General features: G+C 36.4%; 1 protein-coding gene across 1 annotated transcript in view; it reads right to left on the bottom strand.

Moving 5' to 3' along the window:
• LOC127949650 (vang-like protein 1) overlaps positions 1-16,109 on the bottom strand; it is a 111,881-nt gene that overhangs the window by 17,600 nt on the left and 78,172 nt on the right. The window contains exons 4-6 of the mRNA XM_052547101.1: positions 13,090-13,521; positions 12,620-12,795; positions 750-883 (exon numbers count right to left, since the gene is read on the bottom strand). Coding sequence (XP_052403061.1) covers positions 750-883; positions 12,620-12,795; positions 13,090-13,521 — 742 coding nt within the window. The remainder of the gene's footprint in view (positions 1-749; positions 884-12,619; positions 12,796-13,089; positions 13,522-16,109) is intronic.

Below are 16,109 nucleotides of genomic sequence, written 5' to 3'. Positions count from 1 at the left end.
CCACAGACCAAGGCTGCAGACAGCACACCTTGTTTGTTATCTTTGTTTTATAAATGCACAAAGTTTTGTTGTTATTATGTCTGAAAACAAAACAAAACAAAAAAAGTAGACCCTTTATAGATTCGATTGATGTACAGTATTGCTCTTATCTGTAGGATCAAAACTGAAAGTGTAATTTAAGTTATTTTCAGGGTTATCAGGAGAAAATGCTTCATCACGCGTACAGTATACGAGTGAATCGACTCCAGAGGGTTAAAGCATCAGCTGCTATTGGTGACTCCTTACAGTAGCTTATCTGAAACCTGGGGGAACTGAAATAACATGCATTCTGTGCAGTTTTTAGGGAAATATGTGACTTCACTGGTGCAGACAAGCAAATAAATATATTGACAAAACTTCCACTTTGGTGCCCCAAAAACCTCTGGTCATTCATCAGTGATTACTGCGCAGCAACAAAGTGTTCCGGGCCAAAATAAAGGGACAATACAGTTTAATTATCCACTTACTGTCCAAAAGGTAAGCTTTCATTTTCATTTTAAAGACTTTTTAAACAGGGACACAAAACCAGAGAAGATAAATGTTAACAACAGTGGCCACAACGAATTTACCACATCAGTTTAGTACGATTGGTAAAGTCATGTCAAAGTTAACAAAGCTCTAAGGTCTGAGTTAAAATGACTGAACTGGAAAAGCATTTGAGAGGAGAAACACATTTCTAAGCAAATGGAAATAAGTGGTTGTGAACTCACCATCCACATTATAGACTTTAAGGCCAGCCAGGTGTTTGGCAGCGCGGGACTTTGAAGCTGTTAGCATCGCAGGATTATGGACAGGGAAGTCTTTGTAGTAGTTCTCTAGGATAACCACTGCTGCCCTCTGGATGCTACACGTGGATAAGACCAGAAGAAGTCAAGTCACCTTTTTATATAGTGCTTTATACAATACAAACTGTTTTAAGGCAGCTTTACAGGGATAAATATGACAATAATGATTCAATGATGCAAACAGAGATCAATTCTCAAAAAAAAAAAAAAGGAAAAAAAAAAAGTTCAGTGTAGATTCAGATTTGTTCAATAACTGTCTTAAAAAAAAGAATAGTGTTGCATCAATATTAATAGTGGTTTTATATCATTAAAATGATTTTGCATGTGGAATTATACGTTCCCATAGAAGACAACTTCATAACACTACCATGTTTTTATGAAAAATATAGTTACAACTAGGGGTTTCACGACTACTGATTTCTTATTTAAAAATACTCGAGTTACTCGTTGTTTATGCTACTGTAAATGAAAAGACATGAAATGGTTTTCATCAATAAACGCTTAATTCATATTCTAATAAAAAAACCTCATAATTATGATATTATGCGTTAAATTTTCATGTAACAGCCAGTATTTGTATGTGTATTTGCATCTGTAACAATTACAAAATTATTCATCTCTGCATTCGGAAAGAATGTCGTACATCTTTTTTTTTTTTTTTTTCATAGTTATCACCGTTAAACTAAAATAATTATTAATTTCTAAAAATATATTTATCATGCAAGCAGAGAGATGCCATGACAAACGTTTAGTGATCATTTGAATATGACTGAATCAATTCAATGCACACATTTTCAGTACGCAGACCTCTTTAAGTCTTTTTGTGAACTTCAATAAACAAATGTGCGTGTGCCAGGCAAGCCAGCAAAATATAAAGATGCAAACATGTAGACCAAATAGAAGATATATCCGTATCTAAGCTGATTATTAGTAGGGATGCACCGATCAAGATCGGATGATCATTAATGCGCATCTCGTCAGTAAAGCCTGTTCTCTAATCAGCGGTAAATTCCATCAGGCGCGTGATTTCACAGAGCCATTGTTAACTGAGAACTGCGCAAATAAACACTGATAATGAACCTGGATTTGTGGATCTGTGTGGTAACAGCTGCTCTATGTGAAATCACGCACCTGATGGAATTTACCACTGATTACCTACCTCTCATTCCATCCTGATGATCCGACGGTAGCTATTCGCATCTCAGCTTGTCTAACTGACATTTCTTCCTGGATGAAGGACCATCACCTTCAACTCAACCTTGCCAAGACAGAACTGCTTGTGATTCCAGCAAACCCATCGTTCCATCACAATTTCACCATCAAGTTAGGCACATCAACCATAACTCCTTCAAAAACAGCTAGAAGCCTTGGAGTTATGATTGATGATCAGCTGACTTTCTCTGACCACATTGCTATAACTGTCCGTTCCTGCAGATTTGCTTTATTCAACATCAAGAAGATCAAGCCCTTTCTTTCGGAACATGCTGCACAACTCCTTGTTCAACCTCTTGTTCTGTCCAGGCTGGACTATTGCAATGCTCTCTTGGCAGGTCTTCCAGCCAGTTCTATCAAACCTTTACAATTAATTCAGAACGCGGCAGCAAGATTAATTTTTAATGAGCCAAAAAGAATACACTTCACACCTCTGTTTATCAATTTGCACTGGCTTCCAATAGCTGCTCGCATAAAATTCAAGGCATTGCTGTTTGCCTACAGAACTATCACTGGCTCTGCACCCACTTACCTGTGTTACTTCATACTTATGTGCCCTCTAGAAGCTTGCGTTCTGCAAGTGAACGTCGCTTGATTGTGCCATCCCAAAGAAGCACAGAGTCACTTTTACGGACTTTTAAATTAAATGTTCCCTCCTGGTGGAATGAACTCCCCAACTCAATCCGAGCAGCTGAGTCCTTAGCCATCTTCAAGAATCGGCTTAAAACACATCTCTTCCATCTTTATTTGACCCTCTAACTTTAACACTCACTATTCAAATTCTATTCTTTAAAAAATCTAACTACCTTTCTAATCTTTTTGTATTCTATTTTCTTTTCATTTATTATGCAATTGTATATGTATGTGTGTGTGTAAAGACCTCTAACTAGCTTGCTCTATTCTTTTATTTTTTTATTCTATGTTTTCTTTTTATTTATTATATTAGTTAAAAACCCATCCTACGTGTACTTTGTTAACCTAACTGAGACTTGTTATAGCATTTATATATCATTGCTCTTTTTGTTGTTTTTGATTGCTTCCACTGTCTTCATCTGTAAGTCGCTTTGGATAAAAGCGTCTGCTAAATGAATAAATGTAAATGTAAATGATTAGAGAACTGGCTTTACTGACGAGATGCGCATAACGATCGGCCGATCTTGATCGGTGCACCCCTAATTATTAGACTGCTCTTGAGAGAGAACTGGTTTGATTTTTGAGAGACTGAGATGCGCAACTCAGCTGTTTGGTGAGTGCGCTGTGCTTGTTCCATTCATTCGTTTCATATCATAGCCTGAGGTTTAAAATAATTGCTTTTTAAATATATATATAAATAATATAATGTGTATGATGTATTATTATAGGTGATATTACTGTTGCCAAGCTCTGATTTCTGAGAGATGCACAGAGAGGCAACAGCAATGCTCTGTTTGTTTTGCACTCTTTTCATTCATAAAGCTTGCATTCATTCACTTCACACACTTATTATGTGACTTTAGTGGTCTGTGTATAATATTGCGCTGATCCCCTCAACTGTTATCTAGCAAACACTAGACTGTGCCAGCTTCAGTCGAATATTCAGGCAGAATCAGTTTTTGAAGACATTATCCTTTCCATTTCAAATAAAGTATTCTGCTTCGGGCACACCCCTAATTATTACATAACATATTTTAATTTTACATGCAACATAGATAAATTCATAGAAAGTAACAGCTACACAAAGTATTGTAATCCTTAAATTCAAGTGTACTTGCAATCTCTGTGCATGCATTATGATTAATACATGCTCGAGTAGTCGATTGTTTCCGACAGCGCCGACTAGTGGGTGAAGTTGAACTCGACTAATCTATGCAAGCCCTGGTTACAACCTACCATGAGAGATCATCTAAGTGAGCATCTAATATATGTGCAAAACAACATCTAAATCTCTGATTCAATGACAACGTCAGGGATTTTTACCCACAGAGATCCAAGTACTGATACTGTTGTGTTTTAGGAATAAAAACATGATATTTATGAACACTGGTGCAAAATAGCAATGTCAGCACTGTTATAATTGAGTATTCAGGTACGTATGGTTTTCTTTTCTAGAGTACTTTATCTGTGATTAATAATTTTATTTTACTTGTTGTTGAAAGTAATCTGATTTATATAAATATATTTTTGATTGTATTGGATCATATTTTGGGTTATAATTGGAAAACTTATAAAAGAGAACAGTTGATTACACTTGAAATAAATTGTTATAAATGTTAAATGTTTATTTCTAAAATGTTTGGAGCTTAATAAAAAATATAAATTACTTTACATTTTGCATACAATAAAGGGGTAATCGGATGCCTATTTTCCACAAGCAAAAATCTATAACATATTTTGGTTAAAATATCTCAAAGGTAGTATTTAACAACACCCTTTTTACCTTGTTAAAAACAGCTCTGCTCACAGTGAACCATGTTCCTTTAAATGCTAATGAGCATCACCTGCCAGAACAGGCCTTTATTTAGCAGCCTGGGTCTGTGTGATGTCACACAGCCAAGAATCTGAGAATGGCTTAAAGGGATAGTTCACTCAAATGAAAATTTGATGTTTTTCTGCTTACCCCCAGGGAATCTAGGATGTAAGTGACTTTGTTTCTTCAGTAGAACACAAACAAAGATTCTTTAACTAAAACCATTGCAGTCTGTCAGTCATATAATGTAAGTGGATGAGAATACATTTTTTTTTTTTTTATATTTTTTTTTTTTTTTAATGATATTAATTCGATAACTATTCTCAAAAGGCATGAATCGATCTTTTCCATTATTTATTTCAGCAAACATTTTAAAGAAGATCTGAATAATGTGACTCTTTTAATAAGTCTTCTCCACTAGATGTCACCTTCTTATTTACCTTGTGCAATGTTACAACAGAAAGCCTGTCCCTCATTCAGTGCTTATCATGGCGGAGATACCGTTGACAAGAACCAAGAACAAAGCAATATGCGTGGTTTCCAACGCTCAGGTAAAATTCTATAGTAATACTACAGATCTGTGAAACATTTGAAATCACGAGTAAAGGCACCATACTTTCCGCAATAGAAAATATGGCAGTTTTGTTTACACAAGCGTGGATGATGCTCACTGTTTTCATCCTCTGTTGTCTCACTAGGATGACATTAATACACAAATATCATCCCCAGCTGGTCTGAGAGTCACCTCATTAACATTTTACCGTTTAATTTGACAAACCTACCATCATAACACATTCACAGCAGCTTCAAGTTCTTCACAGCAACCTGTCAAAATAAAAGTTTAGTTTACCGTTTTCCATTTGATTAGGATAAATTCAATTGTTTTATGGCTTCATCTGATAGCCAGAAAAATTAAGAATATTATTTTATATGGCCCTATTATTGTTTAAAAAAAAGGTGGCGGTAATGGACTTGAGTCTGTGATCCACTGTAATACAATCAAGAATAAGAAGATGTGTCAGGCTTTTAATTTGGTATGTTTTTTTTTTTTTTTACTCTCAAAGCAGTTATTCCCATCCACTTACATTATATGACTGACAGACTGCAAAGATTTCAGTTAAAAATCTTTATGTTCTACTGAAGAAACAAAGTCACCTATATCTTGGATGCACTGGGGGTAAGCGGATAAACATAAAATTTTCATTTTTGGGTGAACTATCCCTTTATTTTTGAGAAAGTTGTTATGATTTTGGGGGATTAAAAAAATATCTACTGGGTGCCATAACACATTTCAGTTCAAACACGTTAAAGTGGATTTTGCATCCGATGACCCCTTTAACAAAATTTGTGTAAAATATGCTGTATTAAGGACTATATTCTTTCAAGTAAAGTGAATCATCTTAACAGTGGTTATTTAGTGTATTTTACTACATTTTTTACAGGATTTAAGTTTGAAGTCTGAAAATATAAACCCATGCATGAGATAAAAATAAGCTTGTATACCTATAAAAAAATTGCACAAATCAACCCATTATTATGGGTTAGATGAAAATCAAAATCATGTGTTTGAGTTTTGCTGCTTTGGGTCTCTAAGGGTTTAGTATGTCATTAGTATGTCAATATTAGTAAAAAAAAAAAAATAGCCTTTTCAAACTAGACGTTACACAAATGCAATGCTGCTTTACTGGAAATCGTGTGCTTTGGCTTTATGAAGGAAACATAGTAATACAGTGTTGTTCATGTCTCCCAGACACACTTGCCCTGAAATCAGGATAATAGACTCTACCAGCTGCTAAATGTGAGTGTGTTTGGGTCAATCAACATGGTGACAGTTATATTGGGGTCAGATGCCTCAGTCAGAAGCTTGTGTGATTTGTTAATCCATGCTAACCTGATTGTAGTGAGCTTGTGCTTGATCACGGCATGTGCTTCCTATTTACATGCATGTTACAGACAGATGCTCTACTGTCCACCCTGAGGACAAGCAGACACCTCACTACACAACAGACACTCAGAAGTACAGAAAATAAAAGGGAGAGGTGGCCTACTTCTTAGAGCAGAACACAGAAACACCAGGAAGAGCTTCAATTTAATAACATCCGAGGGAAAAAGAAAAGACGTGTAAATCTGAAAGGATCTGTCTGATTAGTGTATTTGGCACAGATGTATTGGAGTTGGAAGTGACTAGCTAATGTAATTGCAGACAAATAAAAGGAAGGACAATACAGGATGAGAATATTAAAAGAAAATACAGTGTGCAGTGGTTCCCAACCTTTTTCATATCGGGGCCCACACAACCAAACATATGTTGGTGCGGCCAACTGCAAAAAAAAAAAAAAAAAAATTAACTGACCCGCTATTGTTGTTGGGTTAATAACTTAGTACTCAGAAGCTAGATTGTTAACTGTATTTATTGAATGAACTAGGGTTGTGCGATATGGACAAAAAAAAAAAAAATTGCGATTTTAATCACAATTTTGACGCACACATAATATGCTTTACAGTCATAAATGCATTTAGGTTGAAATAGTCCTACGAGTCAAAATAATCACTTATTGTAAAGGTGTAACAACATTTATAGACATGGCAAAAAAAAAAAATATAAATAAATAAATAAATCCTCTGTCCAGTGACTTTTTCTTTTTTGCCATGCATTGTTCATAAAGCTCATTAATTGTAGCGGTGCCTAAAGGGTTGAAATAGATTTGTTAAACATTATACAGGTTCACACGTTTGCAGTGTGTATACAATATGTGTGTGCGATGCAGAAGCAGCAGCGAGATTGGGTTATTGGAACGCGAAAGCACATTAAAATAATGCACGAGAGCGAATCTCTCCGCTCGCACACACATTTCCTTTGCTCTGTCACAAAACCAGATGTGCTTGCTCAGATACATGCTGCTCTCACCCAGAGAGAGTGTGCGGAATTTAAACGTGTCTCCTCTCACTTAAACTGCGTCCTGTGCCCTCAAAACGTTCTCTATGCTCATGTGCTAGACATTAATTATTCTCACACTTTTTTATTTCTAGCCTTTTACCACGTGCAGTGTGAACGCTCTGGTCCGTTAACATGGGCTCGGAAAAAAGGCGCATCACAACCTCGAGTTAGGCATATGCCCAGTCTGTTCTGTTCTTGTGCTAGGCTGCATTCTGATTGGATCGGATAGCATACTGCTGGAGGTCAGGGCCGTGGATATCGTGCTATGAAGCGATTTAGAAATCGCGCAGGCTCAAACTGTTATGTTATTACGATTTCGATTAATCGCACAGCCCTAGAATGGACTGGAAATGAACAGAAAATAACTCTGGCTGGCACCGCTCAGCAAAACGGGAAAACCAGATGCAGGCAGAGCTCGGCAGCGGATAGACAGTCAGCAGAGCAAGCAGTCAGGAGGAGACATGTTGACAGCATTTATGCTTGTTTGAATTTGTTGTTCTGTAGCATATGCAGCAAAAATATCTATGATAATTTTTTGTTATTTAATTATATATATATATATATATATATATATATATATATATATATATATATATATATATATATATATATATATATATATGAAATATATTATTTATTTTATTAGTAATTGGCGGCCCACCTGCAATACCATCGCAGACCACAGGTTGAAAACCACTGTAGTATGGAGCACAAAACCAAAAAAATGCAAAGCACAAAATAAATGTTACAACAATTAATCAATTAAAATGCACCTCTGAATCCACATACATATGGATTCAGAATATTATAAACAGTTTAACCAAAAATTATAAATTCTGTCATCTCCTCAACCTCATGTTGTTCCAAACTTGAATTCATTTCTTTCACAAAACTAAATATTTTTAAGAACATTAAGGATCATTTAAGACTCTGTTCCATGTTGTGTGTTTTGCTCCCTGTGACCCAGTTTCTGTCTCCCGGGTATTTTGTTAATTTGCCCTAGGTGTTGCCTATGTTATTACATTAGTTCCAGGTTTTCCTCATCTTCCCTTTATCAAGTCCTGTGTATTTATAATGAGTCCTATTCTAAGTTTCTTTGTCTGCTATTGAACGTTAATCCATGTGTCTACGTGTGTGATCCTGCCTGGGTTCCTCGTTGTGTTGTATAAAATAAATCCCTTAGATGTGAATCCTCCTGGTCTCCTGTTGGGCTATATGGTCAATTTTCAAATCATCATATCGTCAGCCCGTGAGATTGATATTATCATGAATAGGTGGAGCAAGAGAGAGACTCTCTGTTCTTGTCATAGCATCACTATTTTGTGTTTTTAACCGCGCAGATGCACGAGAGAGAGCCTACGGAATCACCAATAATCGAAAAAATATACTTTCAAACATACTGATAAACTAATGTTAAATATACAAATATTTAAAACCGCTAGTTAAAATATAGTCGGACCAGCAGTCATATCGCGTGTCCTGTGACAAATTTGCCACATCTGTGCGCAGAAGTTATCAGTTAAATGTTGTGCAAAATCAGTCAATGGTAAAAATCAATAGTAGATTTATTTTAAAGTCCAACAGTTTAACACTAATATTGGACATTAACGAACACGTTAAATATACAGTGTTCAAAACAGGTAATTTCATATATTTGGAATAAAGTTGAACTGCTTCATCAGTCATACATGACGAATGCGATGAGTTGCATTCTGACCAGAGATGTATAGTAACGAAGTAGAACTACTTCACTACTGTACTTAAGTACTAAAAGGCGGTATCTGTACTTAGTATTATTTTTTTCTCCTACTTCCACTTTTACTTCAGTACATATTTTCGCTGAGTTTAATACTTTTACTCCGATATTTTTTTAAGTGCTGCATTGTTACTCGTTACAATTATAAAAATGTTACGAATAATTCCATTACAAACCACTGCCAGAACTGTAGATGGCATGGCAGGTTTGATGAAGCTGGCACATCATTGAGCGAATCAAGCGATTAAGAAGACTGCGCATGCTGACTGAACTGCTGTGAAGAGAGAAATGAACACCGAGCCGAGTCAGATAATGACTCGTTCACGAGTCAAGAACCGGTTGCATCGGTTCTCGGATGACCAGTGACGTTAGTTCTTTCTGACAGTTCGATTCAGTTGAAGAAAACAGTTCACCGATTCTTTTGCGCTCGACGCAATGGCGTCATTGGCGTTGACTGCACCTGGGCTCATAACATTAACACAGAATCAGTTCAGAATCAATCACCAAAAGAATCAGTTCGTTTCAGACGCTCTGTGTGTCGGTTTGCTTCACGCTAAATCACACATGCGCAGTATCATCAGCTCCTCGGTTCACGAATCGGACGCGTCTGACAGAAACGGTTCTTGACTCGTGAACAAGTCATTATCTGGCTCTGCTCGGTGTTCATCTTCAGTTCTCTCTTCACAGCAGTTCAGTCAGTGTACTGTTTGAGTCAGTGAATTACTCCGGGATATTGGTTTGTTTTAACTCAGAGGGAGTGTCAGACACATTAAATAAGTTAACAGCTTCATTCATCTGTGGATTAATGCGTATTGGAGACGCGAACCGTTTAAAACGATTCAGTTCGATTTGGTGAACTGTTTCAAAAAGATCCGGTTACATCGAATGATTCGTTCACGAACCGGATATCACAAACTGCTTTGTTTTTAACTGTCTTACAACAGACACGGAAGAGAAGACAATGCTGAATAAAGTCATGGTTTTTGCTATTTTTGGACCAAAATGTATTTTCGATGCTTCAAAAAATTCTAAAAGACCCTCTGATGTCTTACGGGTTTGAAACAACATGAGGGTAAGTTATTAATGACATAATTTTGCAAATTGGGCTAACTAACCCTAGTAACCGTTTTTTTGTTTACAAGAAGTTACAGTCAAAGGAATTGTGATTGTCGTTTAGGTTAATCATTTGAAATAGTAAAAACAATATGTTCAGACTTTTGACTACTTTCTTTAATAGCTACATAACACAATACTTCTACTTTTACTTTCAGTACTTGAGTAGTAAATTTTAAAATAGACTACTTGCAATACTTAAGTACAAAAAATGTTGAATACTTTAGTACTTCTACTTAAGTGTGGTGCTTAAAGAGCACTTCAACTTCTACTCAAGTCACTTTTTTGATAGAGCACTTGTACTTTTACTCAAGTATGGGTCTCTAGTACTTTATACATCTCTGATTCTGACATAACTGTGGCATTAAAGGAACACTCCGACTTTTTAGGACTTTAGCTTATTCACAGTATCCCCCAGAGTTAGATAAGTCTATACATACCTTTTTCATTTCTGTGCATTCTGTAAGTGTTATTTGACGCACCCACCGCTAGCCTAGCTTAGCACAAAGACTGGATGTAAATGGATAATGGTAGCATAGTAATCCCAATAAGTGTCAAAATAATGCAAACATTTTCCTATTTACACATTGTGATCTGTATAGTCACAGCGTGTACAAATAAGAAGGCTATATGAGACAGAGACCATTTTTAATCGTATAAATAATGGGAACTATATTCTCACTAGGCGTAGGAGCACAGCTAACGTTACTTGGGCGGAGTGGCTACTTGGGCGGAGTGATTAGCGCAGCACACTGCAATCATCTGCAATCATCAATATTTCTGACTATCATCAGTACACGATACTATCATCTATCGGCACAACCCTACTCTGCGCTACTTTGTCTCCGGCAATCATGTCAGATCATCATTGCGCTCCGAAGAAGAAAGAAATGCACATAAGTTTGATTTTTGTTTGCTTTTTTTTAAATTTCTTTTTTTCTAAATCTTGTTCTCAAATATTTTGACCCTTATTGACCCCACCATATAATGAAGAGAGATTACAATGGAAACAAGTGACATTTGAGTATCTGTCAATGCTTATACTGACAAGACATAAAAAAAAAAATATTAAAATAACACGCATTAACTTCTGTGACAAGCCAACAATAAAGTTGAAGGGGAACATTTTTTAAAAGAATTGCAGGAATTGTACCACTGATCTTTTCTCCTTTTTCTAAAATTTTAAGACTTACCTAATAATGTAAAATGTAATTTCTACCTGATGTGTTAATTTATATTGGACATGTTTTTTTTTATACATCTATTTAATATCTTCCTAAATGTTAATCCTCTTGCAGGATGTTCTTTCCTAACTAGCAATTAGCTTAAAATGCCCATCTTGTTTAACTGCATTATAAAAATGTCATGTAACAGGGTGGACAAATTTCCAAGAATGTGAAATATTCAGGGTCATTAGGTCATACTAGCCTGAGCTTGATGAAACCATGTATACAATAATCCAATTATTGTCTCTTTCATGGGCTTTCTCAAAATTCATTTGGAAATGTAATATGCAAAATGGCAATGCAATATGTAAAACTGCAATGTATTACTGTATTTAAATGTACATTTTCCCATACGTACAACATTTAGTGGAAAATTAAACTGAAAATTCAATTATATAATTTACACTTGCCATTTCCTACACTATGTAAATTAAAAACATATTTACTATTTGGTTTATAAGTAGCAAAATTAAAATGCTACCCAAATTGATCAGATGCGTTTAATCTGTCCAAGCAAAAACTGTAGCAAAATTATTCTTAAAATGCTTTTTTTTTCCATGGGCAACACTTATGTGCTCCATTATGGGATAGAAGAGATAAATGTATTTCTGTGATCAAAGCTAAATTTTCAGCATCATTCATTACTCTAGTCTTCGGTGTCACATGATCCTTCAGAAATCATTCTTATATACTGTTCAAGAAAACATTTTAGGGCATTTTATATTGTTTATTTTTGTGTTGGAGTAATGATGCTAAAAATTCAGCTTTGCAATCAAAGAAAAAAATTACATTTTACAATATATAGAAATAAACAGCAGTTATTTTAAATAGTAAAAGTATTTCCCAATATTACTGCTTTTTTAGATCAAATAAATTAAGGCTTGGTAAGCAGAAGATAATTCTTTAAAAATCTTAAATCTCAAAAACTTTTTACTGGTAGTGTATAAAGCATTTAAACATGCTTTTAATTTGCACTAAATGTTGCACATATGTATCTGAAAATGTAAATTTAAATACCGAAATACTTTGCCATTTTGCATATGATATTTCAAAATGAATTTTCATAACTACATAAATCTAGCAGATTGTTGAGAGTGTTCTAACCTCAGTTGACCCAAGTTATAGTGTTGTGTTGCTCCATCCGTGGAGCGTGTGACACAGAGAGAGAAGAATGGCTGTAACTGTCTGAGCTCCAGCAGCACAATGGCCAAGTAGTGGATAAAGAGCAGAGCGTCCACTAGTGAAACCGCATACTGCACAATCCCTTGGTAGTCCTCATCCTGGAACAGATAGAGTGACTGTCAGTGACTGTTACATAAAGTAGGGCAATATGAGAATTAGCTGGTACATAATATTACTGGAAATGTTTCTTCGTGATATGTTAACATGTTGATACTTTAAAGTTACAAAGTAGAGGAAATTGGGCCTAGTACTTTCACAGAGATGTTTTTGGAGAAGGGGCCATGCTAGTTAGCTTAATATTTTTAGTATTAGTGCAGTTAAGCCCAAAGTGTACGTGTAAAATAAGTGTAAGTGTAAAATAAGTAGGCAAGAAGGTACACTTTTAGCCTCACCTGTGAATCCAGGATGCGTACTCCATAAAACAACCAATAGGAAAGCACAAACAGTAGCACCAGTGTGGCTAGTAAGGCTCGAAATACAAAGATTCTTGGCAAACCAGCCCTGGGTGGCCTGAAGAATAGAGCCCACACTGCCAACAATAAAATCAGCAGTTTAAATGCCACAGATATATAGAGACCTTCACAGGCCGTTCCACAGGCTCTCAGTCTATCAGGCCAGAGGAGGTGAGGCAGGATAAGGAAGGCAAGTGGAGTCAGAAAAACCACGAGTCCCAGGATGACAGACAGAGCCACATTTAGATAACGTTTGCAGTCTAGGCCCACGCTATCGTCGAGGTCTTTGCTGATGCGAACAATGTCCTCCTGAGATAGAGAGTGTTCTGAGGTGCCAGTGACAGCTGTCGTAGTCTCACCCCAGTTATCATCCTGGAAAGAAAGAGGGATAAGGGCATGGGGAAAGAGAGATAGATTAGACTCTGAAAGTCTGAAGCATAGTTCAGCATCATTTGTGCATGAGGACGAGGTGACCAATAGGACGTGACAGATTTGAGTAAGAGAGATTAATAAACAATGTGAATCTTCCTTCAACTATTGGCACTTTTGGCCTTGTGGACTTTAGGTACATTTGCCCAAAATACCATTTCCACACTTGCATGTCATCACTGTTGAAAAAAACCCCCCCAAAAAACCCCAGTATATTTTGGTTAGGTATGTTTTTAAACATGGCTGCTGTTTTGCGGTGGTTTAAGCTGGTAATGAGATGTTTTAAGCTGGACAATGAGCTGGTCATGTGTTGGTCCTGAGCAAGAGCTAGTAGCTTAGAACTAGGTATGCACAATAAAGCACATCCGACTGTCATGCACATTTAGTCAGTAAAGCCGGTTATGAAAGTGATATTGTCTAGTTTGTAAGTAAACTACGGCTCTGCCATTCCATCTAAAAGCATGTAATGGAGATCACAGAACCGGCTTTACTGACGAGATTCACATGACAATCATATCCGATTTATCATGCAGTAGCTTAGGACCAGCACGTGACCAGCTAAGGACCAACTTAAACCAGCTCAGGACCAGTGTAAACCAGCTCAAACAAGCAGCCGTGTTTGAAAACATACCTAACCAGTATATGCTGTTCTTTTTCAAATGGGATGGAAACAATGTTCATGGAATTTTTGGAACAAAAAAAAAGAAAAATATAATAAATTCCTTATTTAGGAAAATGTTAAGTGGATAAAAAAAATCTACCTCTGGGGCATAAAAATTGTCCCAAGTTGAAGTGACTTATTCTTGCAGCAATTCTTAACTATCACATAGTCGTTTTAGTCAGTTGTAAGCTGTACAGGAAGCCAAACACTTAAGCACTGGGAGCACTGAAATACTGAACTAAGGAGTGTAATATACAACAAAAAATATTAAAAAAATAGAATAAAATAAACTAAAAGCACTATAATCAAACTGCTTCTAGAAGCTAAAACATTGACAAATGTATCAGAATCTTGTTCTAGCTTAGCTACTGGATCATAGCTTTGTTTACTTTTCCTCCTTGCTGAGTATAATATAAACAAGCCTACATTTATGAGATCACATCAGCACACACTGAACCCAGAAAGAGTCACTGAAGCATTCAGAGCCTCAGGCTACAGTGATATGGTGAATACAGAAGTGCAATGGAAACTAAGAAGGGTTGTCTGTGTATTCAAATATGTTCAGACTGAGAGATCTGAAATTAGCATGTTGGTTTAATTAGTCTGAGGAGAGCTATGTAATTCAGAAATAATGATACAAAACAAATTTTCTGTCACTACGTACTACAAGCGGTTTGGAGAATGGATTGATCTGATGGAAAATCCATTGCTGTCAGGTAAGGCAGCAGACAGATGACTGTTAACCAATTATAATGACTTTATTAATTAATTATCTGTTTATGTATTATACTGTATACCTTAATTATTTTTTAAAAAGATGCATAAGGGAGCATTTCTAACAGTACATGGAAGTGCATTCCATAGTCTGATATAAATTAAAAAAAGACCTTAATTCGTTGATTCAGGTATGTTTGATTAGGATTGAAGCTAATATTTGCAGGACAGTCGATCGCCAGGAGCAGGGTTGGGCACCCCTGATGTAGGTACTTTACCATTAGCATAAAAGTAATACCCTAAATCATATTCCTTAATTTGCCCTAGAGGAAGCATAAAAATAATAAAAAGCGGGGCGAGGGACACTATAGGGACTTTCACACCACTTTTGTTCCAGAACTAAATGCAGACTACTACAGTACTGGGACGATTTTGCTCGAACTTTTACCCAGTACTTTTTAAAGGGATGCATTCTCTGTGTACTAGGAAGTGACGTAAGCTGATTGACATCGACATCATTTGTGCATGGCGTTCAACAACGAAAACAAACACAACCAATGTTAACAACAGGAGGATGGAGGACGCTGTGATCGGAGCTGTGTTTTTGATGTGTCTTGTGGGTTTCACAATAATGAACATGGAATGTCGAAGTATACGTAAAGTGATTGAAGGAGGACCAATGACAACTGGCAGTGCTAAATTTGCAAAAACTGCCTGCACTTCAGCGTCCGTCCATCTATCGCTGTTCTCCATCTTGCGAAATAAGTTGACAGTGTTTACAGTATGTTACAGTATTTTGAGTTTTAAATCATGGCCGGTGAGGGCGTTTTCATACACTTTTGCCCAATCAATGTATACTTACTTCACGGTTAGTACCAGTTCTGCTGGTTAGACCCTGCTCCAGAGTAGGAGCTAATTTGGTTCTTAAAAAAGGCAGTCCAGTATTAAAATCATACCCAGTTCCAGCAGTGTGAAAGCGCCAAAAAGTGGGTAGTTCCAAAATGAGTTCTGGTATTATGAAAAACTTCCTGCAGTGCAAATGGCCCTTATGGCAGATTTCTTTTTCAGGACAACAAACTGGGAAGTGCTGTGGACGTAATCTTTTAACGAGAGATGCAGGAATTCATTTGGTGTATCACACACAGTGCATCGGTAT

This window comes from Carassius gibelio, chromosome B1 (assembly GCF_023724105.1).
Source record: "Carassius gibelio isolate Cgi1373 ecotype wild population from Czech Republic chromosome B1, carGib1.2-hapl.c, whole genome shotgun sequence".
In the NCBI taxonomy this organism is placed as follows: domain Eukaryota; kingdom Metazoa; phylum Chordata; class Actinopteri; order Cypriniformes; family Cyprinidae; genus Carassius; species Carassius gibelio.
This window is presented reverse-complemented; position numbering and strand designations above follow the sequence as displayed.